Source organism: Notothenia rossii, assembly GCF_949606895.1.
Source record: "Notothenia rossii genome assembly, chromosome: 5".
NCBI classification, from domain to species: Eukaryota; Metazoa; Chordata; class Actinopteri; order Perciformes; family Nototheniidae; genus Notothenia; species Notothenia rossii.
Window position 1 is genome coordinate 92,694,836 of NC_136903.1, and position 27,080 is coordinate 92,721,915.

At 43.2% G+C, this 27,080-nt stretch overlaps 2 protein-coding genes across 2 annotated transcripts in view; one reads left to right on the plus strand and one right to left on the minus strand.

Annotated features, from left to right (window-relative positions):
• Positions 1 to 4,341: 4,341 nt before the first annotated feature.
• LOC307041541 (uncharacterized protein) lies at positions 4,342 to 7,657 on the plus strand. The gene is made up of 2 exons (XM_079685011.1): positions 4,342 to 4,427; positions 4,537 to 7,657. Exons 1-2 carry the CDS (start codon positions 4,381 to 4,383, stop codon positions 5,276 to 5,278), a joined length of 789 nt encoding a protein of 262 aa, XP_079541137.1. The 5' UTR covers positions 4,342 to 4,380; the 3' UTR covers positions 5,279 to 7,657.
• The window catches only part of aldh4a1 (aldehyde dehydrogenase 4 family, member A1), a 30,338-nt gene continuing 10,507 nt past the window's right edge, over positions 7,250 to 27,080 (minus strand). Inside the window, exons 4-15 of the mRNA XM_079685010.1 lie at positions 26,684 to 26,731; positions 26,391 to 26,546; positions 26,017 to 26,166; positions 24,337 to 24,411; positions 23,633 to 23,820; positions 23,068 to 23,141; positions 22,087 to 22,283; positions 15,691 to 15,738; positions 15,448 to 15,600; positions 12,586 to 12,707; positions 8,703 to 8,821; positions 7,250 to 8,097 (exon numbers count right to left, since the gene is read on the minus strand). Coding sequence (XP_079541136.1) covers positions 7,985 to 8,097; positions 8,703 to 8,821; positions 12,586 to 12,707; positions 15,448 to 15,600; positions 15,691 to 15,738; positions 22,087 to 22,283; positions 23,068 to 23,141; positions 23,633 to 23,820; positions 24,337 to 24,411; positions 26,017 to 26,166; positions 26,391 to 26,546; positions 26,684 to 26,731 — 1,443 coding nt within the window. The 3' untranslated portion in view covers positions 7,250 to 7,984. The remainder of the gene's footprint in view (positions 8,098 to 8,702; positions 8,822 to 12,585; positions 12,708 to 15,447; positions 15,601 to 15,690; positions 15,739 to 22,086; positions 22,284 to 23,067; positions 23,142 to 23,632; positions 23,821 to 24,336; positions 24,412 to 26,016; positions 26,167 to 26,390; positions 26,547 to 26,683; positions 26,732 to 27,080) is intronic.

The following is a 27,080-nucleotide window of genomic DNA, read 5'->3' on the forward strand; positions in this document are numbered from 1 at the left end:
CGGCAGCAGCCACTCACCTTTAGTTAAACTGCCAAAAAGGCCACATTATTAACCCGAAAGTACACAAAAATTACACTTCAGATACTCAACTTCTTTGACATGCTTCACGTTTTGAAATTTCACAGATATCTGTTACGGTTCTTCCACAAAACGTTCACATGTAAGAGGTTTATCTCTCATTCAGAACAATGAAGCCTTTGATCTCTACAGAGCTCGTTAGCTCAAATATAAACACCTGTGCAATGGAACACGATGATGTCATCACTCCACCTGACATGCTCAGAGCAGCAGACTCCAGATAGAGGGTAACGGTCCTGCCCTCAACGGCTCTACGGCAATTATGGGGCGTCATCATCATATGCCGAAGGTCAAGAGAAGAGAGAGAGAGGAGAGAGAGAGAGGAGAGAGACACACACACACACACACACACACACACACACACACACACACACACACACACACACACACACACACACACACACACACACACACACACACACACACACACACACACACACACACACACACACACACACACACACACACACACACGTGTTGAAATGTAATTGTATCACTGTATATATATATCATCAATAATATGTAAAAATTTGAAATGTCTGTTAATGTTGTTAATTATTTTGTATTGTGATGCTTTGGCAACATTGTTTAATTTAACTTTCATGCCAATAAAGCCCCTTTGAATTGAATTGAATTGAATTGAGGAGAGAGAGAGAGGAGAGAGAGAAGAGAGAGAGAGGAGAGAGAGAGAAGAGAGAGAGGAGAGAGAGAAGAGAGAGAGAGAAGAGAGCGAGAGGAGAGAGAGAAGAGAGAGAGAGAAGAGAGAGAGAGGAGAGAGAGAAGAGAGAGAGCAATGTAACATCCTATTGTAATGTATAACTCCTATGAAAATTGTCAAAAAGTGCTCAAACTCCACATGTGTGCTAACAGTCCAGCCGTGAAAACATCTACGGGACAGTTTTGAGATTTCTTCAAATGCTGTTGCCATAGCAACACAATGCTCGCCATGATACACGGTTTTCTCATAACTTCAGTGAAAATACTCCAAACAGCCCAAAACTCCACAGGTTCGGTAACGATGCAGCCATCAACACATCTAAGCGTATTGTGGGATGTCATCAAATGCCGTTGCCATGGCGATAGATCATTCCCCATCAAGTTAGTTTAGAAGTTTGCAGTTCAAATATTCTGCTGCTTTTCCAAGCCTTTTCAATTTCTTTTCTTCTCTCATCACACATTCAAGCCCCCAGTGTTCATAAATCATTTCAATCTAAATTATTCACTTTCTTCTTACACATTACATTTCAGCAGTTCAGCGTCAGCTTTTCAGCATGAAGCATTCCCACTAGCAATTTCTTCAGGAATTGCATTCTCTAGTTTATACTGTTCTTTCACTAACAACCCTTCATCATATTTGATGTCTACTACAGAGAGACACAATGGCAATGGATACAAAAAAACGACTACAAGACCACATTTAAAGAGCAACTTCCAGGTTAAAGACACCTGTGAATAAATGTGTAGGAAAATGATGAATACACTAGATTTTCAAAAAAATAGACAGAAATATACACTACAGTGAAATCTGGTGTCGTTTTTGTAAGAAATGTTCACTTCTGCATAAAAAAGCCTCGGCACGTGACCTCCCGCGTGTGACGTAACACGGGGGACACAAGGGGGAGAGTGGCCGGTGTAACGTATTAATAAACATGGATCCCAATGCTAGTTTCGACACAGAAGAAGTGGAACATGAATATTCGAATGCATATGACGGACCACAACCTTATAATGATGAGCCTGCTAGGCGTCCAAGAGACCAGGAGCAGCCAAGGATTAGAAGAAATAACGGCCATGGGAGAGAAATGGAGCTGTGGTGTGTGGAGAACCAGTGGAGAACAGAGCAGCTATCTTGGTGAGTGACCGGCGTTAGCTACAGAATGTTAGCTAACGTCACATCACAACATTGTGAAGTTAGCTATCATATATCAGGCTATAACTAAAGTAGCATTGATAATATAGTAACGTTACTGGCAGGACTGTTGATACTGATCCATAACAGAAACTAATGCCAAGTATCAGCCGTATCTCTCGTTACCTAATGCAACTCCACACTACGGTGCTGTGTACCGGAGGAGAGACGCGAGATACGGCTGATACTTGACGATCTGGCGGAGAAAGGTTGTGGAGCCTCCGTTGATATGCCGTTGTAAATGGCTTGATGGAAAGCAGGTGTGTAGTCGGGGAGGGTGCACAGCTGATTGCAGCAGGTGAGTGGAGGTTGAGCCGGGAGCCAGGAGTGACAGCCACCACGCACACACAAACAACACAGACAGGGGGAAACAAACACAAAGGAGACGGCTGGAGCAGTACAGCCACCACAGCGTTACCTAATGCAACTCCACACTATGTATTACGGTGCCGTGTACCGGAGGGGAGAGAGAGAGAGCAGCGAAGGGGGGGGGGGGGGAGAGAGAGAGAGAGAGAGAGAGAGAGCAGCAAGGGGGGGGGGGGAGAGAGAGAGAGAGAGAGAGAGCGGCGAAGGGGGGGGGGGGGAGAGAAGTAATAAGGTTTCCTGATAAAGCTGTGGAGAGTATGTGCTGCAGGGAGGTGGATGCACAACGCACCCAGGAACGAACGCTAGCTCCGGTCCTTTTTACTGTGGACTCGATGTCCTGACAGGCTGGTATTTGTGCATCCTGCACAAACACAATACTGCACCATGATTACAAATGGTGGAATACAATGTAAAACTACCGAAAAATACCAGCTCCTTAAAACACAACCGCTCTACTCAACGCAACTCTACTATACCCGCGGTCAGAGAGTGGAGATGTGTCCCCTGTGTGATGTAATATGACGCGTTTGAAGTATGACCTTAAAAAAAAGCCGTTTTTAAGAGCAGAGCTCAAAATTGCTCCTTTCCCTCTGAATTCCTTATGTCTCTAAAACATATCAAATCCTGCATTCACTTTTTTAATTGTAATTTTCAAGCAAGTTTAAGCATAAATGTAGAAAAAATAAAAACCTGCAAGATGCTCTTTAAGGTTTGTTAGATTTATAACACACTTTTGGCTAGTTGAAACACAGTCTTACACTTCAGGATGTTTCCTCTCCCTCCTAATCTCTCTGTCTGTGTGTGTTCCTGCAGGACGAAACACACACACACACACACACACACACACACACACACACACACACACACACACACACACACACACACACACACACACACACACACACACACACACACACACACACACACACACACACACACACACACACACCCACCCGTTTGTTGTGGTTTCCTCAGTGTGTGTGTGTGTGTGTGTGTGTGTGTGTGTGTGTGTGTGTGTGTGTGTGTGTGTGTGTGTGTGTGTGTGTGTGTGTGTGTGTGTGTGTGTGTGTGTGTGTGTGTGTGTGTGGTTTAATAAGGGCGTGTACAGGCAGAGGTGTGTAACATCATCAAAGATGAAGCTGAACATGCAGAGACTTGTCATTCTTAAGGTTTGTGAACTTTAAAGCCTTTATTTTACAATATGTCTCAACAACAACATGGCTACGTTTAAAAATTAAGATGATGATGACCTAAAACCAAGAGGACATCGGTCATTAATCAAGATGGCAAAGACCAATAACCAAGATGGCTATGTTTTCAAAAAAATCAAGAGGGTGACGAGCAAAAAACAAGATGGCCAAGTCCAAAAATCCAGATTGCTACGGTCAAAACAACACATTCTCACTCCCAACCCGTCACATGTTGACGTTATGTCAGGGTCCCTGTCGTCACTATCCAACTCTCAGGGCGTCCCATAGACTTGCATAGAGCTCCCTGAACGTTGGTAATAGAGGAGTTGGGATCGCGGAGAAATGCTCTCCTCAGATCCATTCTCACAGCGTTTATCAACCTTTTTCTAACTCAATATCAAGCCACACTTATTGTGTTTACTTCTTTATTTTAATTGAATAAAGTAGGACTTTTGCTGCCTTCAGTTAGGAGGAGAGTAGGGGCTCAGAAAACTGACATCGTTTTTTCCTTCTAATTTTATATTATTCCCTAAACCACACACTGTTATCTACTCAACAATAACACATCATTATCCTTGTGTTTATTTATTTGTTTGATTAGTAAACACAAGTTGGAGTCCGTCAGCACCGAGGGTCGGAGCAGCTCATTTGCTTTAGAGAATATTACACCAGGAAGTAAGTATTCTCTCCGCTTCGCTTGACCAACCCCGTGATAGTCCTCAAGCTCTGTGATTGGAGAGTGTGCTCCGAGGGTTACGCCGAGCGTCGAACAGCACTTTGAAATGGGATGGAACCACGGCAGACTGTCCAAAACTGGATTTGAACGGGTCCACCAAGATGCAAGAGGAGATTCCATATCAGCATCGGCGACTTCAATGCCCACAGTAAATCATGGGGCGATGAGAACAACAACCAAGATTGAGATGAAGTTGAGACCTGGCTTGAGTCCAAGCGCCTGACCCTAATCCATAACGCTAAACTACCCTTCCACAGCGCCAGATGGAAACGAGGACAGAACCCAGACCTCGCCTGTGTAAGCAGTGACATCGCATCCAGAACTGAGAAGGAAGTCCTGGACCCTATCCCCCACACCGAGCACCGGCCAATTGCCATCACCGTTAGATCCGCTCTCCAAGCAACCACCGTCCCATTCCGCAGGAAGTTCAACCTACGTGAAGCCGACTGGCTGTCATTCCAACAGGAGATAGAGCATTCCATATCTAACATACCACGACTTCCCAATAACTACTCCAACTTCACAGACTTGGTAAAAAGGTCAGCCAGACGCCCCATACCCAGGGGATGCCAGACACAGTATATTCCTGGGCTATCAGAAACATCCAGCGACCTGCTGAAAGCCTACTATGAGGAATATAATAAGGACCCTTTCTCCTCCACCACCATGGAACCTGGAGAGACCCTGATCAGTGCAGTTGGGGAAGAACGAAGGAAAGTCTGGAAGGAAATGATAGAGAACAGCAATATGACAAATAACAGCAGGAAGGCCTGGGCTACAATCCGCCGTCTTGGCGAAGACCACACCACACCACCCATAATCACAACGGTCACAGCAAACTCGGTTGCATCACAGCTGGTGGCCAACGGCCGTAACCAACACCGCCGCCAACCCACAGGAGAACACCATCGCACAGTGGATCAGACCAACCACAACCAGCCAGCCCTCTCACCAAACCCTTCGACACAGAAGAACTCAAAACGGCAATGGGTAAGCTGAAACCCGGAAAAGCAGCAGGGATTGATGACATACTGGCAGAAATGATACAGCACCTGGGACCTAACGCAAAGACCTGACTCCTGGAGATGCTGAACACATGTATGGCACAATAAACATCCCTCCTGTCTGGAGAAAGGCCAAAGTGGTTGCAATCCCCAAACCCGGCAAAGACCCATCATCCCCAAAGAGCTACCGACCCATTTCCCTCCTCTGCATCACTTACAAGCTCTACGAGAGGCTGCTACTCCAACGCCTCATGCCACTCATAGACACCAAGCTGACTAAAGACCAAGCTTATTTCCGTCCTGGCCGCTCCTGTGCTGGACAGCTACTCAAACTCACCCAACACATTGAGGATGGGTTTGAAGGAAAACAAACTGGAGCAGCATTCATAGATCTTTCTGCTGCCTATGACACTGTCCGACACCGTACAGTGGTCAGGAAACTACTGGACATGACTGGTGACCTGAATCTGTGTCAAGTCATCAAAAGCCTCCTCAACAACAGGCGCTTCTACGTCCAGTTAAATGACCAGAGGAGCAAGTGGAAAGCCCAAAAGAACGGCCTCCCACAAGGTAGCGTACTGGCCCCCCTCCTGTTCAACATATACACAAACGACCAGCCATCACCCCCAGAAGGCCAGCGTTTCATCTACACAGAGGATCTCTGCATCACCACCCAACAACTAGACCTCCAGCAGATTGAGCCTGTCCTTGAAAGTGCCCTCTAAGAAATGTCAAGCTACTAAAATAACAACCACCTGAAACCCAACCCATCAAAAACCCAACTATGCAGCTTCCACCTGAGGAACTGAGACGCTAAAAAAGAACTGAGCGTCACCTGGGATGGCCACAAACTGTCCAACCGCACGCATCCCATGTATCTTGGTGTTACACTGGATAGGACACTCTCCTTCAAGAAACACCTGGAGATCACCAAAGCCAAGGTCCACACCCGCAACAACATCCTGCGCAAACTAGTGAACTCCAAGTGGGGCGCAGATCCACCAACAATCTGTGCAACTGCCATGGCCCTGTGTTTCTCTACAGCAGAGTGTGCCCGCTCAAGCTGGAGCCGATCACGTCACACCAAACTGGTCGACACAGCCTTGAATGCCACCTGCTGCATCATCACGGGATGCGTTAACACAACACCTGTCCCGTGCCTCTACGCGCTAGCCGGCATCTCTCCCCCGCTCATCAGACGACTAGGTATCGCTCAAGATGAACGGAGAACACAGGAGACAGACATCAGACACCACTTGCATGGCCACGTAGCACCCCCACGCAGGCTCCGGTCCAGAGACAGTTTTCTGCAGACAGTCCCTCCAGACAACCAAACAAGCAGCAAGGACCAACATCTGGGAAGATGGATGGCAAAGAAATGACACACGAGCTCTTGAATGGCTGGACAGAGGAGTCACACCAACGGAAAGCCTCGCTCGTGGCCTCGACCTTGGCTGGACAACCTGGAAGTCACTTGATAGACTGCGTGTGGAACAGGGGAGGTGCAAAGCACTGATGAAAGTGTGGAACTACCACAGAAGACACGTGCAGCTGTGGATCAGTGCAGACAACGTCCCACCTACTGGAATGTGTCGAAGCCCCCCGGTGCAGTCCAGAAGACCTGGCAGAACCTCCCCCATCAGCTGGGCCTGTGCCCGATACTGGCAGAACGACATCTGAGATTGCTACGGACTCGAAGAAGAAGATGAAAGAATATCATATTGTGTTTGTGTTGTGTTCCCTCAGTTTACTCACCTGCAGGGAGTGCTCTAACGACCCAAACATCACTCATAAGTATTTTATGACTTCAAATGAAATTGAAGAATTCTCTTTGAAACTCAACAATGGTTTTGACTCTTGAGAAATGAGATGTTTTGTGATTATGTTTAAGTTCTTTTAGATCAGTGTTTAAAAGCTGCAGCTACACAGGGCAATAGAGGAAGCACGGAAAGAAGGAGGACGCACAGACGTTAATAATATTTATTGACAAAATTAAATATCTGAATTTACAGAGGCACGTTCTGAAGATAAAGTGAATCAGCTGCTTTTCGTTTGAGGACGGAAGAAAATACCTCTCCTTGAAAAAATAATGACATGTCAACTTGTGACACATTTCACTGCGACACAAATCAGGGGACACATTTCCCTGCGACACAAACTCAAACAAGAGGAAACTTCCTCACAGATCTATAAAAGTTATTGAATTATTAGAAAACCTAACGCACATAGACGACAGTGTCTTTGCGTTTAGAGACGTAACATACAGGAACTCGTCATGTTCCAGTGTTGACCTAAAATATTATTCTTATTTCAGTGTTAATGATGATTTTCATTGTAGATGAATCACATCCAGACACAACAATATCCAGTTTATCATCAGAGGAGGAAACATCCAGGAGCTGGAATCAGTGCATTTTGAATTTAAAAACACTCAAATGTTATTTTATTGCTGTTATTGGTCTTAATTGAGCTCTAACTGTATTTTAAACATAAGTTGGGCATCAGACTGCAGAGGAAGAGACACAGGGAGCGCTCCATTTCCCTCGTGTGTTCAGAGGGTCAGCTGATCTGATGCAGGGCTGTGATTAGTCGACTGGTCTAATCCAGGGTTGTGATTGGTCAGATACTGGGCTGTGATTGGTCAACTGATCAGATGCTGGGCTGTGATTGGTCAGCTGATCAGATGCTGGGCTGTGATTGGTCAGTTCATGTAGGGGTACTTCCACTCTGTGAGGGGGACGTGAGTCTGCTTCACCACCTGAGGAGACGTCCAGCGCAGGACGTAGTGCGGCCCCCCCGGCTTATCATTCGTACCTGAGGGGGATCATTAGGGTTATATATAGATATATACACACACATCTATATATCTATACATCTATATCTTAAAATCAAACTGTACATTTTACATTTATATTGTTTAGCTTCTTTGAGCACTAGCAAAAAGCGCCATACAAATTCAATGTGTTATTATTATTATGTTCAATGTAATATTTAATATTCCATTCCTCACACACCTAATGTTTATATACTATCCTGCTTTACATGTTTACTGTACATTTGTATTTCAACATGTATATTGTCTACTTTTTTTGATGCTCTTCTATTTCTATTTGAGATTTCTTGTCTTTTAATTTCTCTATTGTACAACGCCATGTCTTTTTATGCTGCTGCAATGCAATCATTTCCCAAATTGGGATCAATAAAGTAATTCTTATATTATCTGTATCCATATATCTGTTTATCTACAGGTATATTTACGTCTGTAGATATCTATGTGTATATCTGTTTATATCACTATCCATATATCTATTGCTCTATCTGTATATATATATATATATATACACAGCTCCTTAGTGACACTTTATTTATCTAAATGTATTCTCTCTTGGTATAATATAATGAACTATATACGTTATTACCTGAGGCCCGGGCTCCTCCGAACGGTTGCTGAGCGACAACCGATCCGGTCGACTTATCGTTCACGTAGTAGTTTCCTGCAGCGTTCCTCAACACTACAGAGGCCTCCTCGATCACCTGCCTACACACACACACACACACACACACACACACACACACACACACACACACACACACACACACACACACACACACACACACACACACACACACACACACACACACACACACACACACACACACACACACACACACACACACACACACACACACACACACACACACACACACACACACACACACACACACACACACACACACACACACACACACACACACACACACACACACACACACACACAATTATGCTGAAGTCTAAATATGATTTTCAGTCTTGTGTCTTGTTGTTTTTCTGATCGAGTTTAGATTAAGCCACGCCCACTTCCGCATCAACTGCAGTCGAACAGGCCATATGGTTTTTCCCAAGCTAGAGTAGAAGTGACATTACCTCAGCGTTGTTAACATTGTTCTCTTTATTTATCCATCATGACGCAGCGCTACGATAATGTGGAAGAGGGCGTGGTTACATCTAAACTGGTTTGGAAAACGACGGACCATGGATGTTTAATAAGATCTGGATACAGCGTCGGAGGCGGGGCTTGTTCTTTCCTATGAGAGCTGCTCATTGGCTCATGAGGATGAAAATGGCCTGATATTCTCGAGAGCAAAACGTCAAAGATTACCCATCATGCCTTGCTGTCAGAGCAGAAGTACCCGTATAGAGTCGCGAAGTCACGCCCATCTACTCCATGGGACCTTGAATTGGGCCATGAATTACACATTTGATGTTTGTCAATCTTAAAAAATCCTTTCCATGTCAAAAAAGTCACAGTTTGTCGTAAAACTGTTGAAAAATAAGACTATGAAAAATACGCAACTAGAAAGACCAAAAATCCCAGAGTTGCGTAAGTGATGTCACAATCGTTTTCCTCCACTAAGAGATAGATTCTATCTATATGGCGCTGGCTAAGATAAGATCACTTTAACAAGTTCCCTGTGTGCTTAGTACCAGGTTCTTATCATACCAGCAATGGGTCTTGCTCCTTCTTTCGCTTCCCGTCTGATGAAAGGACCAGGAGTAGCTAGATCAAGTTAGCTACCTAGCTAGTAGCTAGCGCGTTAGTTAGCATTACAGCCTTGTCATTTTTATTAGCCTTAACATGAAGTGACAATTTATTAGACCCTCCAGAAAAACGCGATTCTGCGATCGCAGAATTTACCGCATAATCAGCAAAATGGCACAGATTTTTAAAAGGCCGCATAATCCCCATATTTTTCCACACAAAGTTGTGAAAAAAAAAAGTGAACTCGTCTTGACGTGACGTCATCAGCTCGCGCATCACAGAATGTAAACAACACTGTATAGAGTGAACGTGTGGAGCTCACACGAGAGAGAAAACACCAAAATGAAAATATCTAATCCATCTCATTTACCGACGAACATTTCTACTAAAGACCGGGCAAAAAGTGGGGGGAAACTATTCTGCACCCCGTGCAACTGTGTGTTGGAGCATAAGAGAACATCGACGGTGACGACCCGCTTTGATTCATTCAAACATTCTAAAATGCTTTCTGCTGCTGCGGACAAGAAAGCCAAACAACTCACGTTGAGCGAGGCATCAACCTCCAAAACCCTTTAGAGGGCTACAAGAAACGAAGTGAGTAGCCTACAAGATTGAAGCTGGTCAGATACTGTGTGTGTGTGTGTGTGTGTGTGTGTGTGTGTGTGTGTGTGTGTGTGTGTGTGTGTGTGTGTGTGTGTGTGTGTGTGTGTGTGTGTGTGTGTGTGTGTGGGGGGGGTGTGTGTGTGGGGGTATCCCCATTGCTTTTACAATAAATAAACATTGAATGTGTTTAATTGAATGTAAAGGCGTTTAACGTTAGTGGCAGGTTGTGTGTGAGAGAGAATAAATAAGACAGCCCAATATTTAAAAAAAATGTTATTATTTTTTCCCGCATATTTAGCATATTTCGCAACTTCCCGCAATTTCACCGCATAAAATCACATAAAGACCCCGCATGTTTAATCGCATAATCAAGGATTTTTGCCCGCGTTTTTCTGGAGGGTCTAATTAAAGGGGACCTATCATGCAAAATGCACTTTTGTACGTCTTGTCTACATGAACATGTGTCCCCGGTGTTCCAGGGAACTCACCACGTGTCAGAAAACACAACCCTCTCTATTTTCCTCCATACCCAAATCTCTTAAAAAGGGGCTGCAACGGATCTGATACAGACTGATCCAGATTTGAAAACTTCTACGACGTCACAGAAGTGGCGCTACGGCTATTGGGCCAACTCCACCAATCAGGAGGAGACAGCCACGGACATTGCCGTTGGAAAGCCCTGGAGACGCTGTAGTACATATGCCAGGCCTGTAGATGGTGCTGTTCTCACTGAATCAGCCCATGATGCAAAGACAGGGTTACATTGAGTGAAATGAGGAATGGCTAAAATGCATGATCTGTTTGGTATTTTGAAAAATAAAAAGTATAAATATGCCGTATGGTCCAACACTATATTATTCAAATATAGTGTAGGACCACTTTAAGTGACCCAACATGTTAAACAGTAAGAGTAGTAGTCATATTTCGTGAACCCTTTGAAGAGTACTGTCACCGGTGTGATCATTCGAACACCATTAAAGCCCGGGGGAGAAATGCTAATGCTAACGCTACATTAGCATCGGCGATCTTTTTTACTTCACGCTAACTGCACAAATGGTTGACATTAAACATTAAAAAGACGAGGCAGTTAAGAGAGAATCAAAGGAAGGCAGGCAGCTTTGCATGACATTCTTCTGGACGTGTTTCATTGTGTTGATAGTGAGGGTAGACAATCCCTTTAAGACAGGAGTGACGGTCATCTTGGTGACGTGTGTTGTTCTGCGAGACCAGAGATGTAGTTCATTGACCGTTTCACACAAACAAATGTGTTACTTCACAGTTTTACGACACTTTTTTTTTTTTACTTGCAAAATTATCTTTTAAATTGACAAACATCGTATGTGTAATTCGTGGCACAATTCAAACGGGATCGAAAGATAATCTTTCTCTCTCCATTGACTTCAATACATAATTTTTCCGAAATAAGGTCCCATGGAGCTCCACCGGAAGAAGAGGGACTTCGCTTCTCTATACCCGTGTAGCTCATAGAGCACAGTTGAGTTTCCCTTTAAGCCCCGCCTCCTGTCATTAAGCCTCACCCCCCGATCTCCCACTCCCAGCTCAGTAGAATGAATGGAGAGAGAAAATAAATCTAGATTCGGCTTTTAGTGCATTTTACAAGTTCAAGGACTTAATGATTATAATAAGGGCTATAAAATAGTTCTTACTGGGTAGTTTATTTAGTTTAAAAAAATCATCCACTGATTTACAGACGTCTCTTTCAACACGTTAGTCAATGGGAAAAAAGTATTTCTGGGCCGGGTGACGTCACGGACTGATACGGACGTTGCAGTACCACCGTTCGGCCACTAAGAATATTTTCCTCAGAGTCCTGAGAACTTCCTGGGGGCTTGGAGAGAACACATGATGATGAGCACAATGAAACCCCCTCAGGTCACTACTGGTACTGCACCCAGTCACAGAACATAGGATTAAAACCACCAGACCAGTGTTATCCCACAGGCCATAAGACTGTTAAACACCTGAGCTCTGTTAAGTGCCTCCATAAACATTCATCTGTTTGTTTTTAACCGCAATAAACCGTATTTAATTTTGATACAGAAGTTGTAGTACCGCCGTTTGGCCACTAGGAATATTTTCCTCAGAGTCCAGAGCACTTGTTAGAGACAGAAGCAGGTAAATATCTGGAGACGCTCACTTGTCCAGAGCGAACACGGCGCCCGTCAGAGCGAAGGGAGACGTGCTGTCGATCAGCTGAAGAACCTCTTTGTAATCCTTCTCGGGGTAAACGTACACCGAGAGAACCGGACCGAAGACCTCCTGAAACACAAAACACAAGATCATCCAGCAGCTGTTCTCCTGAAGCAGAGGGCCATATATACAGGGGTGCGCATAACTGGTACGCAGGTACGCATGCGCGGCAACAATCTGAAATGCGTACCGTCACTTGTGTCACAAAGCGCATTTGCGTACCGACGTACTTGTGAAGCTTTTCCAGAAGGCGGTTAGATCACCGGACGACAGAGTCGGTCTCCGTGTGCACAGACAGGGCTGCTGATAACGTTGGTCTGTACAGCGCCAACCGGCTGCGGAGGGAGACTCCCCCCCCTTCACTGGAGAACTGCGCTAAAACAGCTGATCCCAACGTTCACACTCTGTGGTCATGAAGTACTCTACTAGCCCCCCCCCCCCGTTGACTTTCCTGAAGTACTCCACTAGCCCCCCCCCGAGTCGACTTTCCTGAAGTACTCCATTAGCAACCCAAGCCCCCACCCCCCATTGACGTTCGCGATACAGAGGGCTTCATCAAATAACTTTGAGTGGAGCCAGAAGTTGGAGTACCAAACACTGACTACCTCACTGAGAAAGTTATGTGCACCCCTGCATATACAGGACTGTCTCAGAAAATTAGAATATTGTGATAAAGTTCTTTATTTTCTGTAATGCAATTAAAAAAACAAAAATGTCATCCATTCTGGATTCATTACAAATCAACTGAAATATTGCAAGCCTTTTATTATTTTAATATTGCTGATTATGGCATACAGCTTAAGAAAACTCAAATATCCTATCTCTAAATATTAGAATATCATGAAAAAGTATACTAGTAGGGTGTTCAACGAATCACTTGAATCGTCTAATTAACTCGAAACACCTGCAAGGGTTTCCTGAGCCTTGAAAAACACTCAGCTTGGTTCAGTAAACTAAATCACAAGTATGGGGAAGACTGCTGATCTGACTGCTGTCCAGAGGACCGTCATTGACACCCTCCATCAGGAGGGTAAGACACAAAAAGAAATGTCTCAAAGAGCAAGCTGTTCACAGAGTGCAGTTTCAAAGCACATCCACAAAAAGTCTGTTGGAAGGGGGAAATGTGGCAGGAAACGCTGCACAACCAAGAGAGATGACCGCAGCCTTAACAGCATTGTGAAGAAGAGTCGCTTCCAGAATTTGGGGGAGCTTCAAAGACAGTGGACTGAAGCTGGAGTCCAGGTATCAAAAGTCACTGTTCACAGACGTGTCCGGGAAATGGGCTACAATAGCCGTATTCCCATGGTCAAGCCACTTCTGAACTCAAGACAACGGAAGAGGCGTCTGACTTGGGCAAAGGAAAAGAAGCACAGGACAGTTGCACAGTGGTCCAAAGTCCTCTTTTCAGACGAAAGCAAGTTTTGTATTTCATTTGGAAGTCAAGGCGCCAGAGTCTGGAGAAAGGCTGGAGAGGAGCAAAATCCAAGTTGCTTGAAATCCAGTGTGAAGTTCCCACAGTCAGCGATGGTTTGGGGAGCCATGTCAGCTGCTGGTGTTGGTCCACTGTGTTTCATCAAGCCCAGAGTAAATGCAGCTGTGTACCAAGAGATTTTAGAGCACTACATGCTTCCGTCTGCTGAGAAGCTCTATGGAGATGAGGAATTCATTTTCCAGCATGATCTGGCACCTGCCCACAGTGCCAAAACCACCAGTAACTGGTGTACTGACCATGGCATTACTGTCCTCGATTGGCCTGCAAATTCCCCTGACCTGAACCCCATAGAGAATATGTGGGGTATTGTGAAGAAGAAGCTGAAAGACACCAGACCCAACAATGCTAATGAGCTAAAGGCCGCTATTGAAGCATCCTGGGCATCCATAACACCTCAGCAATGCCACAGGCTGATTGCCTCCATGCCACGCCGCATTGATGCAGTAATCCGTGCAAAAGGATTCCCAACCAAGTACTGAGTGCATTAATGGACATTTTCAAATGTTTGATTGTGTTTTGCTGTTATAAATCTTTTTTTTTTACTTGGTCTGAGGAACTATTCTAAATTTTTGAGATAGGATTTTTGAGTTTTCTTAAGCTGTATGCCATAATCAGCAATATTAAAATAATAAAAGGCTTGCAATATTTCAGTTGATTTGTAATGAATCCAGAATGTATGACATTTTTGTTTTTTTTAATTGCATTACAGAAAATAAAGAACTTTATCACAATATTCTAATTTTCTGAGACAGTCCTGTATATATATATATGACTCCAAAATAAAAAGCATCAACAAGTCATTTCAAAATAAAAGCATCAAGAACTGACATTAAAAAAAGTGCCCGTTAACTTATTTCAAAATAAAAGCGGCCGTGAACTGACTTGAAAATAAAAGCATCAAGAACTGACTTCAAAATAAAAGCATCAAGAACAGACTTCAAGTAAAAGCCAAAAAGAGCTGACTTCAAAATAATACATCAAGAACTCACTTCAAAAATAAAAGCCAAAAAGAGCTGACTACAAAATAAAGGTGGCCAAGGACTCACTTCAAAATAAAAAGCATCAAGAAGTCATTTCAAAATAAAAGCGACAAGAACTGACTTCAAAATAAAAGCAGCTGTGAACTCCTTTCAAAATAAAAGCGTCAAGAACTGACTGCAAAATAAAATTGTTTAAAAAGTGGCGTGCTAGTGTAAATATGGACAGGAAGTGGCCTGGAAGAGTGAATATGGACGGGAAGTGGCGTGCTAGTGTGATTATGGACAGAAACTATGGACAGGAAGTGGCATGCCAGTGTGATTATAGACAGGAAGTGACCTCGCTCATGATGGCGTCCTTCGGGTCGGAGGTCTGGATGATGGTCGGCTCCACGAAGTACCCCTTGCTGTCGTCATAGTTTCCCCCAGCGATGACCTTCAGATTGGGGGAGGACTTGGCGTGATCCAGCCACTTCTTTATCCGAGCAAACGACTACAGAAATACAGCAGATAATAAAAGATGAATAATAATAAACACAAACACGAGGACTTTATTTTGAAAAGCCGCTGAAGGAAGCTTCACCTTGTCGTCTATCACAGCTGAGAAGAAGGTGCTGAAGTCTTTAACCGGCTGAGGGCAGAACCAGAGAATCATTGTTATTGTTTGCATTATTAAAATGTTGTATTACAATAGTTTATAGATTTAACTGCACCAGGCTAAAGGGTCAGACGTTAGCCTGACATTAGTAGGACTTAAGCATGACTAAGGTCGCATTCACACCTGCCTTGTATAGTCCGGTTGAATCGAACCCTGGTGCGTTTCACCGCTTGGTGCGGCTCATTTGGGTCGGTGTGAACGCAGCCTGAGACCTCTGAAGTGAACTAAACAACCGGACTCTGGTCCGCTAAAAGAGGTGGTCTCGGAGCGCTTGCTAGTGAACTCTGGAGCGGTTCATCGCTGGTGTGAACGCAGTCTGCACCAAAACACAGGAAGCGTAGTATTTACGTGTCTCTAGAACGCAGATGTCTTAAAAATCTTTAGCGAAAGAGTCTTTTAAGACATCCGCGGTTTAGTTAAAGAGTGAAGCAGAATGAAGTGTTGAACAGTGTCGTGTAAAGTAAAAACGCTCCGTCAGCTACATCAAAGTAAGAACACCTGTCGTCGGTGAAACGCCCTCCTGACTGCAGAGCGTCTCCCGTTACATGTGTTATAATGTTTTTTAACGGACGTTGTCTGATTATATATTCATATGCGCGGGCCGCTAGTGTCTGTTGATCTCCAGATTAACAGCAGCATGAGAATAACCTGCCGATGCTCCATGCCGGAGGCTCCGGTAGAAATTGCCGGGAATCGCGGTTTTACCCCCTTAATGTCTGACCAATGGTTGAACAGCATTTCCGAGCACATAACTTGTGTGAACACAAACCGAACTTTCTGAAAAATTAAACAATGCAACAAACTTTCGTCTGGTAAGCACCAGAGAAGCGGACTATTAGGTGTGAATGCGACCTTAAGCATGACTTTAGCTTGACTTTAGCTTGACTTTAGCTTGACTTTAGCATGACTTTAGCATGACTTTAGCATGACTTTAGCTTGACTTTAGCTTGACCTTAGCATGACTTTAGCATGACTTTAGCATGACTATAGCTTGACTTTAGCATGACTTTAGCATGACTTTAGCATGACTTTAGCTTGACCTTAGCATGACTTTAGCATGACTTTAGCATGACTTTAGCTTGACTTTAGCTTGACCTTAGCATGACTTTAGCATGACTTTAGCTTGACTTTAGCATGACTTTAGCTTGACTTTAGCATGACTTTAGCTTGACTTTAGCTTGACCTTAGCATGACTTTAGCTTGACTTTAGCTTGACTTTAGCTTGACTTTAGCATGACTTTAGCATGACTTTAGCATGACTTTAGCTTGACCTTAGCATGACTTTAGCTTGACTTTAGCTTGACTTTAGCTTGACTTTAGCTTGACTTTAGCTTGACTTTAGCATGACTTTAGCTTGACTTTAGCTTGACTTTAGCTTGACTTTAGCTTGACTTTAGCATGACTTTAGCATGACTTTAGCATGACTTTAGCTTGACCTTAGCATGACTTTAGCTTGACTTTAGCTTGACTTTAGCTTGACTTTAGCTTGACTTTAGCATGACTTTAGCTTGACTTTAGCTTGACCTTAGCATGACTTTAGCTTGACTTTAGCTTGACTTTAGCTTGACTTTAGCTTGACTTTAGCATGACTTTAGCATGACTTTAGCATGACTTTAGCTTGACTTTAGCATGACTTTAGCATGACTTTAGCATGACTTTAGCTTGACTTTAGCTTGACTTTAGTTTGACTTTAGCATGACTTTAGCATGACTTTAGCTTGACTTTAGCATGACTTAAGCTTGACTTTAGCATGACTTTAGCTTGACTTTAGCTTGACTTTAGCATGACTTTAGCTTGACTTTAGCTTGACTTTAGCATGACTTTAGCTTGACTTTAGCATGACTTTAGCTTGACTTTAGCATGACTTTAGCTTGACTTTAGCTTGACTTTAGCATGACTTTAGCATGACTTTAGCTTGACTTTAGCATGACTTTAGCTTGACTTTAGCATGACTTTAGCATGACTTTAGCATGACTTTAGCATGACTTTAGCTTGACTTTAGCATGACTTAAGCTTGACTTTAGCTTGACTTTAGCTTGACTTTAGCATGACTTTAGCATGACTTAAGCTTGACTTTAGCATGACTTAAGCTTGACTTTAGCTTGACTTTAGCATGACTTTAGCTTGACTTTAGCATGACTTAAGCTTGACTTTAGCTTGACTTTAGCTTGACTTTAGCTTGACTTTAGCTTGACTTAAGCTTGACTTAAGCTTGACTTAAGCTTGACTTTAGCTTGACTTTAGCTTGACTTTAGCTTGACTTTAGCATGACTTTAGCTTGACTTTAGCATGACTTTAGCTTGACTCTAGCTTGACTCTAGCATGACTTTAGCATGACTTTAGCCTGACTTTAGCTTGACTTTAGCATGACTTTAGCATGACTTTAGCTTGACTTTAGCATGACTTTAGCTTGACTCTAGCTTGACTTTAGCATGACTTTAGCATGACTTTAGCCTGACTTTAGCTTGACTTTAGCATGACTTTAGCTTGACTTTAGCTTGACTTTAGCTTGACTTTAGCTTGACTTTAGCATGACTTTAGCTTGACTTTAGCTTGACTCTAGCTTGACTTTAGCTTGACTTTAGCATGACTTTAGCTTGACTTTAGCATGACTTTAGCTTGACTCTAGCTTGACTTTAGCATGACTTTAGCATGACTTTAGCTTGACTTTAGCATGACTTTAGCTTGACTCTAGCTTGACTCTAGCTTGACTTTAGCATGACTTTAGCTTGACTTTAGCTTGACTTTAGCATGACTTTAGCTTGACTTTAGCTTGACTTTAGCATGACTTTAGCTTGACTTTAGCATGACTTTAGCTTGACTCTAGCTTGACTTTAGCTTGACTTTAGCATGACTTTAGCTTGACTTTAGCATGACTTTAGCTTGACTCTAGCTTGACTTTAGCATGACTTTAGCATGACTTTAGCCTGACTTTAGCTTGACTTTAGCATGACTTTAGCTTGACTTTAGCTTGACTTTAGCTTGACTTTAGCTTGACTTTAGCATGACTTTAGCTTGACTTTAGCTTGACTTTAGCATGACTTTAGCTTGACTTTAGCATGACTTTAGCTTGACTTTAGCTTGACTTTAGCTTGACTTTAGCATGACTTTAGCATGACTTTAGCTTGACTTTAGCTTGACTTTAGCTTGACTTTAGCTTGACTTTAGCTTGACTTTAGCATGACTTTAGCATGACTTTAGCATGACTTTAGCTTGACTTTAGCTTGACTTTAGCTTGACTTTAGCTTGACTTTAGCATGACTTTAGCTTGACTTTAGCTTGACTTTAGCATGACTTTAGCTTGACTTTAGCTTGACTTTAGCATGACTTTAGCTTGACTTTAGCATGACTTTAGCATGACTTTAGCTTGACTTTAGCTTGACTTTAGCATGACTTTAGCTTGACTTTAGCATGACTTTAGCTTGACTTTAGCTTGACTTTAGCATGACTTTAGCTTGACTTTAGCATGACTTTAGCTTGACTTTAGCTTGACTTTAGCATGACTTTAGCTTGACTTTAGCATGACTTTAGCTTGACTTTAGCTTGACTTTAGCTTGACTTTAGCTTGACTTTAGCATGACTTTAGCTTGACTTTAGCATGACTTTAGCTTGACTTTAGCTTGACTTTAGCATGACTTTAGCATGACTTTAGCATGACTTTAGCTTGACTTTAGCTTGACTTTAGCTTGACTTTAGCATGACTTTAGCTTGACTTTAGCTTGACTTTAGCATGACTTTAGCTTGACTTTAGCTTGACTTTAGCTTGACTTTAGCATGACTTTAGCTTGACTTTAGCATGACTTTAGCTTGACTTTAGCATGACTTTAGCTTGACTTTAGCTTGACTTTAGCATGACTTTAGCTTGACTTTAGCTTGACTTTAGCTTGACTTTAGCATGACTTTAGCTTGACTTTAGCTTGACTTTAGCTTGACTTTAGCATGACTTTAGCTTGACTTTAGCTTGACTTTAGCTTGACTTTAGCATGACTTTAGCTTGACTTTAGCTTGACTTTAGCATGACTTTAGCATGACTTTAGCATGACTTTAGCATGACTTTAGCTTGACTTTAGCTTGACTTTAGCATGACTTTAGCTTGACTTTAGCTTGACTTTAGCATGACTTTAGCTTGACTTTAGCTTGACTTTAGCTTGACTTTAGCATGACTTTAGCTTGACTTTAGCATGACTTTAGCTTGACTTTAGCATGACTTTAGCTTGACTTTAGCTTGACTTTAGCATGACTTTAGCTTGACTTTAGCTTGACTTTAGCTTGACTTTAGCATGACTTTAGCTTGACTTTAGCTTGACTTTAGCTTGACTTTAGCATGACTTTAGCTTGACTTTAGCTTGACTTTAGCTTGACTTTAGCATGACTTTAGCTTGACTTTAGCTTGACTTTAGCATGACTTTAGCTTGACTTTAGCTTGACTTTAGCTTGACTTTAGCTTGACTTTAGCTTGACTTTAGCATGACTTTAGCTTGACTTTAGCTTGACTTTAGCATGACTTTAGCTTGACTTTAGCATGACTTTAGCTTGACTTTAGCTTGACTTTAGCATGACTTTAGCTTGACTTTAGCATGACTTTAGCTTGACTTTAGCTTGACTTTAGCTTGACTTTAGCATGACTTTAGCTTGACTTTAGCTTGACTTTAGCTTGACTTTAGCTTGACTTTAGCTTGACTTTAGTTTGACTTTAGCATGACTTTAGCTTGACTTTAGCATGACTTTAGCTTGACTTTAGCATGACTTTAGCTTGACTTTAGCATGACTTTAGCATGACTTTAGCTTGACTTTAGCTTGACTTTAGCATGACTTTAGCTTGACTTTAGCTTGACTTTAGCATGACTTTAGCATGACTTTAGCTTGACTTTAGCTTGACTTTAGCTTGACTTTAGCATGACTTTAGCTTGACTTTAGCTTGACTTTAGCATGACTTTAGCATGACTTTAGCATGACTTTAGCATGACTTTAGCTTGACTTTAGCATGACTTTAGCTTGACTTTAGCTTGACTTTAGCTTGACTTTAGCATGACTTTAGCTTGACTTTAGCTTGACTTTAGCATGACTTTAGCTTGACTTTAGCTTGACTTTAGCATGACTTTAGCTTGACTTTAGCATGACTTTAGCTTGACTTTAGCTTGACTTTAGCATGACTTTAGCTTGACTTTAGCATGACTTTAGCTTGACTTTAGCATGACTTTAGCTTGACTTTAGCATGACTTTAGCTTGACTTTAGCTTGACTTTAGCTTGACTTTAGCATGACTTTAGCTTGACTTTAGCTTGACTTTAGCATGACTTTAGCTTGACTTTAGCTTGACTTTAGCTTGACTTTAGCATGACATTAATAGGACTTCAGCATCACTCTAGAACAGGGTCGGCAACCTTTTTGATATGAAGTGCCATTTAAAAAAAAAAAAAAGATCAGCGTGCCAACGATCGAGAATTATCAACGGGGGGGCGGTTGAGGAGCTTGACGCTCGTGAACTATCGGCAGGAGGGTGGGGGAGCCCCGCTGAGGGGAAGCAGTGTGTGGACCTGTCAGCGCAACTTACATGATGCCGAATTTAACACATTTAAATAATTGGTTTAAACGGCATAATAATAAGGACGATCGTCCGTTCTGTGATTTTCCAGAGCACACATGTTATGATATTAGGGTCATGCAGAGTGAGATGAGATCGCTGTCCCTTTAAGAGAGAGAGAGAGGGGTGTGATGTATTTTGTGAAACAGAAGAACAGCTAAATAAATTCAACGGCCTCCGAAGAAGAGCTCGCCTCTCTCCAGTCATTTAAGCTAAAGTGGGTTATTGAACCTGAAGCTTGTTGCTTCTGCCCTCCTCAACTACGGTCTGGGAGCCGACAGGAAAGTTCAACACACAGATGGCCAGTCCGCCCCTTTGTAGCATATTATTTCGATGAGAGATGAGCAGATCGCCACTGGGCTTTCAACTAAATACACAGCCACGCAAAAACTGCGGCATTTGTACAGCTCCTTATGGGTACTGCAATTAGTGAAGTGTTTTCCTCCGTGGTGAAGTGATCAGCACTGCACCACGGAGGGAAGCGGCAGAAAGTCACCTGGAGATAAAGAGAGCGGGGCTGCGTTGCGTGCATGGCTTCCTTCTGCAGGTAACGGGGAGACGCGCTCTGGCGGCGGTCTCGTTCAGGATCCGAAAATACAATTTAAATATTTTGCACACTTATTCCACTTATTCCTAGAGTGCCACTGGTTACGGTGCCGCGTGCCAATGCTGGCACGCGTGCCAGGGGTTGCCGACCCCTGCTCTAGAATGACTTAAGCAAGACTCAAGGAGACTCACGTCTCCCACTTTGAGCTGCCGGATGATGTCCACCAGCTGGTCTCTGATCTGAGGCCATAAGCTGTCGGGGACGTACATCCTGGAGCAGGCCGAGCACTTCTGCCCTCCGTACTCGAACGCTGAGCGGATCGTCCCCTTCACCACGCTCTCAACATCCGCCGAGGCGTGCACGAAGTGGAAGTTCTTCCCGCCGCACTCTGAGGGTTCAACAGAAGACTCAGTACCGTTTCCACTATCAGTATTTCATTCAAACAAAGACAAAGAATGTTAGAGACAAAAAAAGTTCGGATCAGACCCTTATTCTGTGTCAGTTTAATAAATTATGTCAGGGGTGTCAAACTCAAAGACTTTTAATGTGGCCCCCAAGGGCTCTGAAAGAATATAATACGTTTATTAGACGGTTTCATGCCGCTTTCCAGAAGCACGTTGCCCATAAACTACATGTCCCACAATGCATCTCATTGTGTGACATGCGCACTGAAGAGACTTGCAATTATTTGCCCTGGACTTCTGCTTTCAGACGTAGTTCATTATGATTACCCTAACTGATAATAATCCAATGCAGAGGCAATCATGTAATATAATACATTATGTATATTTATATAGTCTTAAAGTTACAACCGGCCCTTTGAGTGCAGCCGTAATGCTGACGAAATTGAGTTTGACACCCCTGTATTATGTTATAGGAAAACGTTATATTTACTATGCCTTCATTATCCCTCTGTGGCCCGTCTTGTTTTATGTTTACCCCAAACCTTTTCTTTTGTATGATCCCTATTAAGTTTGCATTGCACTTTAATTTCATAGTTTTGATCTGCTGTTTTTTCTCTGTAAACACTTGAATCTTAAGAAAAGTGGTACAGTTCAAGTAAACTATCCTCATCTCTCTGTCAGATATGTCTAAATGCTAAATGTAATATGTATCTTTAATATATCTGCTATTGTGTTCCTGTCTGAGAGTAAGACCCTCGTCATGCTGACCTCCTGCCAGGCGGGGGAAGTTCCTGTAGCTGTCCAGGTTCTGAGCGACCTGCTTCCAGAGGCGCTTGAACGTCCTAAAGAAATCACAACAAAGAGATTCAATCAAAACAAGTTATAAACTGTCTGTAGGACGTGAAACAGTTATTTCCACTACTTGATCAACAGAAGATGTAGATGAGAGGAGGTCGATTTAGTAAACTATGAATGTATTAATATACAATAAATAACAGATTTAAACATTAGACTGTGACTCTCTTTGTATTCAACTAAAAAGGGAGCTTTTTTAAAACTCTAGTACGTCCTCACGTGTTGGAACGTTTGTAGTCGAGGGGCCGCCCTAAAACACTTCTCTACGTTCTGTTTGTCACGACAGTTATTGTTCTACTTTCTTGTTTAGTTCTAGTCTTAATTGTTATTGTACAATGCCCTGTCTTTTCATGCTGATACAAACATTTCCCAAATTGGGATCAATAAAGTACTTCTTATTTATCTTATGATAATAGTCTAGTGTGTGTCCCCCCCCCCCCCCCCGCCCCACAGAGGGGATATCAAAGAGTGTGTTTACGGGACGCTGCCGGTGAAGTTGATGGCGGCGAGGTGTTCTGAGGCGGTGACGGCGTCCCCGAACACGGGCCCGTCGGCGGGGAGGAACTGCACGATGTTGGGGGGAAGGCCGCTCTCCCTCAGCACCCGGTACACCAGGTAGCTCGCTGACATCGCCGTGTCACTGGGCTTCCACAGCACCACGTTACCCTGACACACACACACACACACACACACACACACACACACACACACACACACACACACACACACACACACACACACACACACACACACACACACACACACACACACACACACACACACACACACACACACACACACACACACACACACACACACACACACACACACACACACACACACACACACAGTGTCAGAGTCAAGTTTCAAGGCTTTATCATCATGTGCACAGCAGCTACAGTGGAGATATGGCATATGGAGATAAAGTCCCAGGCTCCTGATACTCACCTCAAGAGTCACAAAAGAACCAAACCAGCCCAGAGAGTAGGAATATGGCCACTTTCTGGTTCAAACTGATATTTTTTATGTCAGAAATGGATCCAGAATCCTCAATAACCCTCCAAAACGGTCTTATTGAACTAGTGTCCCGATCGGCTATAACGCCATTAATGCAACTTGTGCTAAGTGCCCAACAGGTTACACAGACCTCCGTGCATTAAATAAAGTGCAGTGTCGTCTCACCATGACGGCCGGCGTTCCTGCCAGGTTTCCTCCGATGGCCGTGAAGTTGAACGGAGACACGGCCGCTACGAACCCCTGAGAGGAAGGAACAGACGGTCAATACTCCATTCTGATTGGTCTGATTTGGACAGGCTGTTAATCCCAGATAATACTGAGGAGGACAGAGGAGAGAAGTGGGAGGTCAAGAGAAACACAGCATGGTGTTGGTTAGTTATTTCTTATTGTTATTGTTTATGTTGTTGTGTACCTCCAGTCCTCGGTACAGCATGGTGTTGGTTAGTTATTTGTTATTGTTATTATTTATGTTGTTGTGTACCTCGAGTCCTCGGTACAGCATGGTGTTGGTTAGTTATTTGTTATTGTTATTATTTATGTTGTTGTGTACCTCCAGGCCTCGGTACAGCATGGTGTTGGTTAGTTATTTGTTATTGTTATTATTTATGTTGTTGTGTACCTCCAGGCCTCGGTACAGCATGGTGTTGGTTAGTTATTTGTTATTGTTATTATTTATGTTGTTGTGTACCTCGAGTCCTCGGTACAGCATGGTGTTGGTTAGTTATTTGTTATTGTTATTATTTATGTTGTTGTGTACCTCCAGGCCTCGGTACAGCATGGTGTTGGTTAGTTATTTCTTATTGTTATTATTTATGTTGTTGTGTCCCTCCAGTCCTCGGTACAGCATGGTGTTGGTTAGTTATTTGTTATTGTTGTTGCTGTTGTTTACCTCCAGGCCTCGGTACAGCATGGTGTTGGTTAGTTATTTGTTATTGTTGTTGCTGTTGTTGTTGTTTACCTCCAGGCCTCTACAGCATGGTGTTGGTTAGTTATTTGTTATTGTTGTTGCTGTTGTTTACCTCCAGGCCTCGGTACAGCATGGTGTTGGTTAGTTATTTGTTATTGTTGTTGCTGTTGTTGTTGTTTACCTCCAGGCCTCGGTACAGCATGGTGTTGGTTAGTTATTTCTTATTGTTATTATTTATGTTGTTGTGTACCTCCAGTCCTCAGTACAGCATGGTGTTGGTTAGTTATTTGTTATTGTTATTATTTATGTTGTTGTTTACCTCCAGTCCTCGGTACAGCATGGTGTTGGTTAGTTATTTGTTATTGTTATTATTTATGTTGTTGTTTACCTCCAGGCCTTGGTACAGCATGGTGTTGGTTAGTTATTTGTTATTGTTGTTGCTGTTGTTGTTGTTTACCTCCAGGCCTCGGTACAGCATGGTGTTGGTTAGTTATTTGTTATTGTTGTTGCTGTTGTTGTTGTTTACCTCCAGGCCTCGGTACAGCATGGTGTTGGTTAGTTATTTGTTATTGTTATTATTTATGTTGTTGTGTACCTCCAGTCCTCGGTACAGCATGGTGTTGGTTAGTTATTTGTTATTGTTATTATTTATGTTGTTGTTTACCTCCAGGCCTTGGTACAGCATGGTGTTGGTTAGTTATTTGTTATTGTTAATGTTGTTGCTGTTGTTTACCTCCAGGCCTCGGTACAGCATGGTGTTGGTTAGTTATTTGTTATTGTTGTTGCTGTTGTTGTTGTTGTTTACCTCCAGGCCTCGGTACAGCATGGTGTTGGTTAGTTATTTGTTATTTGTTATTGTTGTTGCTGTTGTTTACCTCCAGGCCTCGGTACAGCATGGTGTTGGTTAGTTATTTGTTATTGTTATTGCTGTTGTTTACCTCCAGGCCTCGGTACAGCATGGTGTTGGTGCTCCCATCAGCGTCCAGCGGCTGCTGATGCTGCAGATCCACAGCGTGTTTGGCGTTAAACCGGAAGAAGTCGATCAGCTCCGCAGCCGCATCGATCTCAGCCTGAACCACCGTCTTCCCCTGAAACACACACACACATTACTGTCTTCCCCTGACACACACACACACACACACACACACACACACACACACACACACACACACACACACACACACACACACACACACACACACACACACACACACACACACACACACACACACACACACACACACACACACACACACACACACACACACACACACACACACACACACACACACACACACACACACACACACACCTGTCCCATCATGGTCTTAGCGAGGACCTCTGCTCTGTAAGGTCCACTCAGAGCGTCTGCAGCTCTGAACAGAACCTCCGCTCGGTCCTGGACGGGCTTCAGGTCCCATTCCCTCCGCGCCGCCACCGACGCCACGATGGCTTTATTGATCAGTTCCTGTCAGGAACAAGACGAGTGACATGTCGGCTTAATAACTATAATATTATTTTATATAAGTCTGTATTTTAAAAACAGTATATACGGACAAAATGACCCCGAAAAATGTAAAGTACAGGTTTTCAATTGGATCTTACCTTATCAGCATAGCAGAACTTTGCCACTTTATGTGAGTGATTGAAGGGCTGTAAGTAAAGAAAGAAAGTCAAAGAAAACAGGAAGGAGCAACACAGAGCTGCAGGACATCGTATTTCAGTGTTGGACCCTGAAGGCAGCATCTCCCTGGTGCAATGGGATTTCTCCATGTGATTAAGCTAATGTTGGGCTATAAAGGAACTACAGCACGGTCACATGACTTGACGTCACCACCGCTCAGCTAAAGGAGGCTAACGTTGGGCTATAAAGGAACTACAGCACGGTCACATGACTTCACGTCACCACCGCTAAGCTAAAGGAGGCTAATGTTGGGCTATAAAGGAACTACAGCACGGTCACATGACTTCACGTCACCACCGCTAAGCTAAAGGAGGCTAA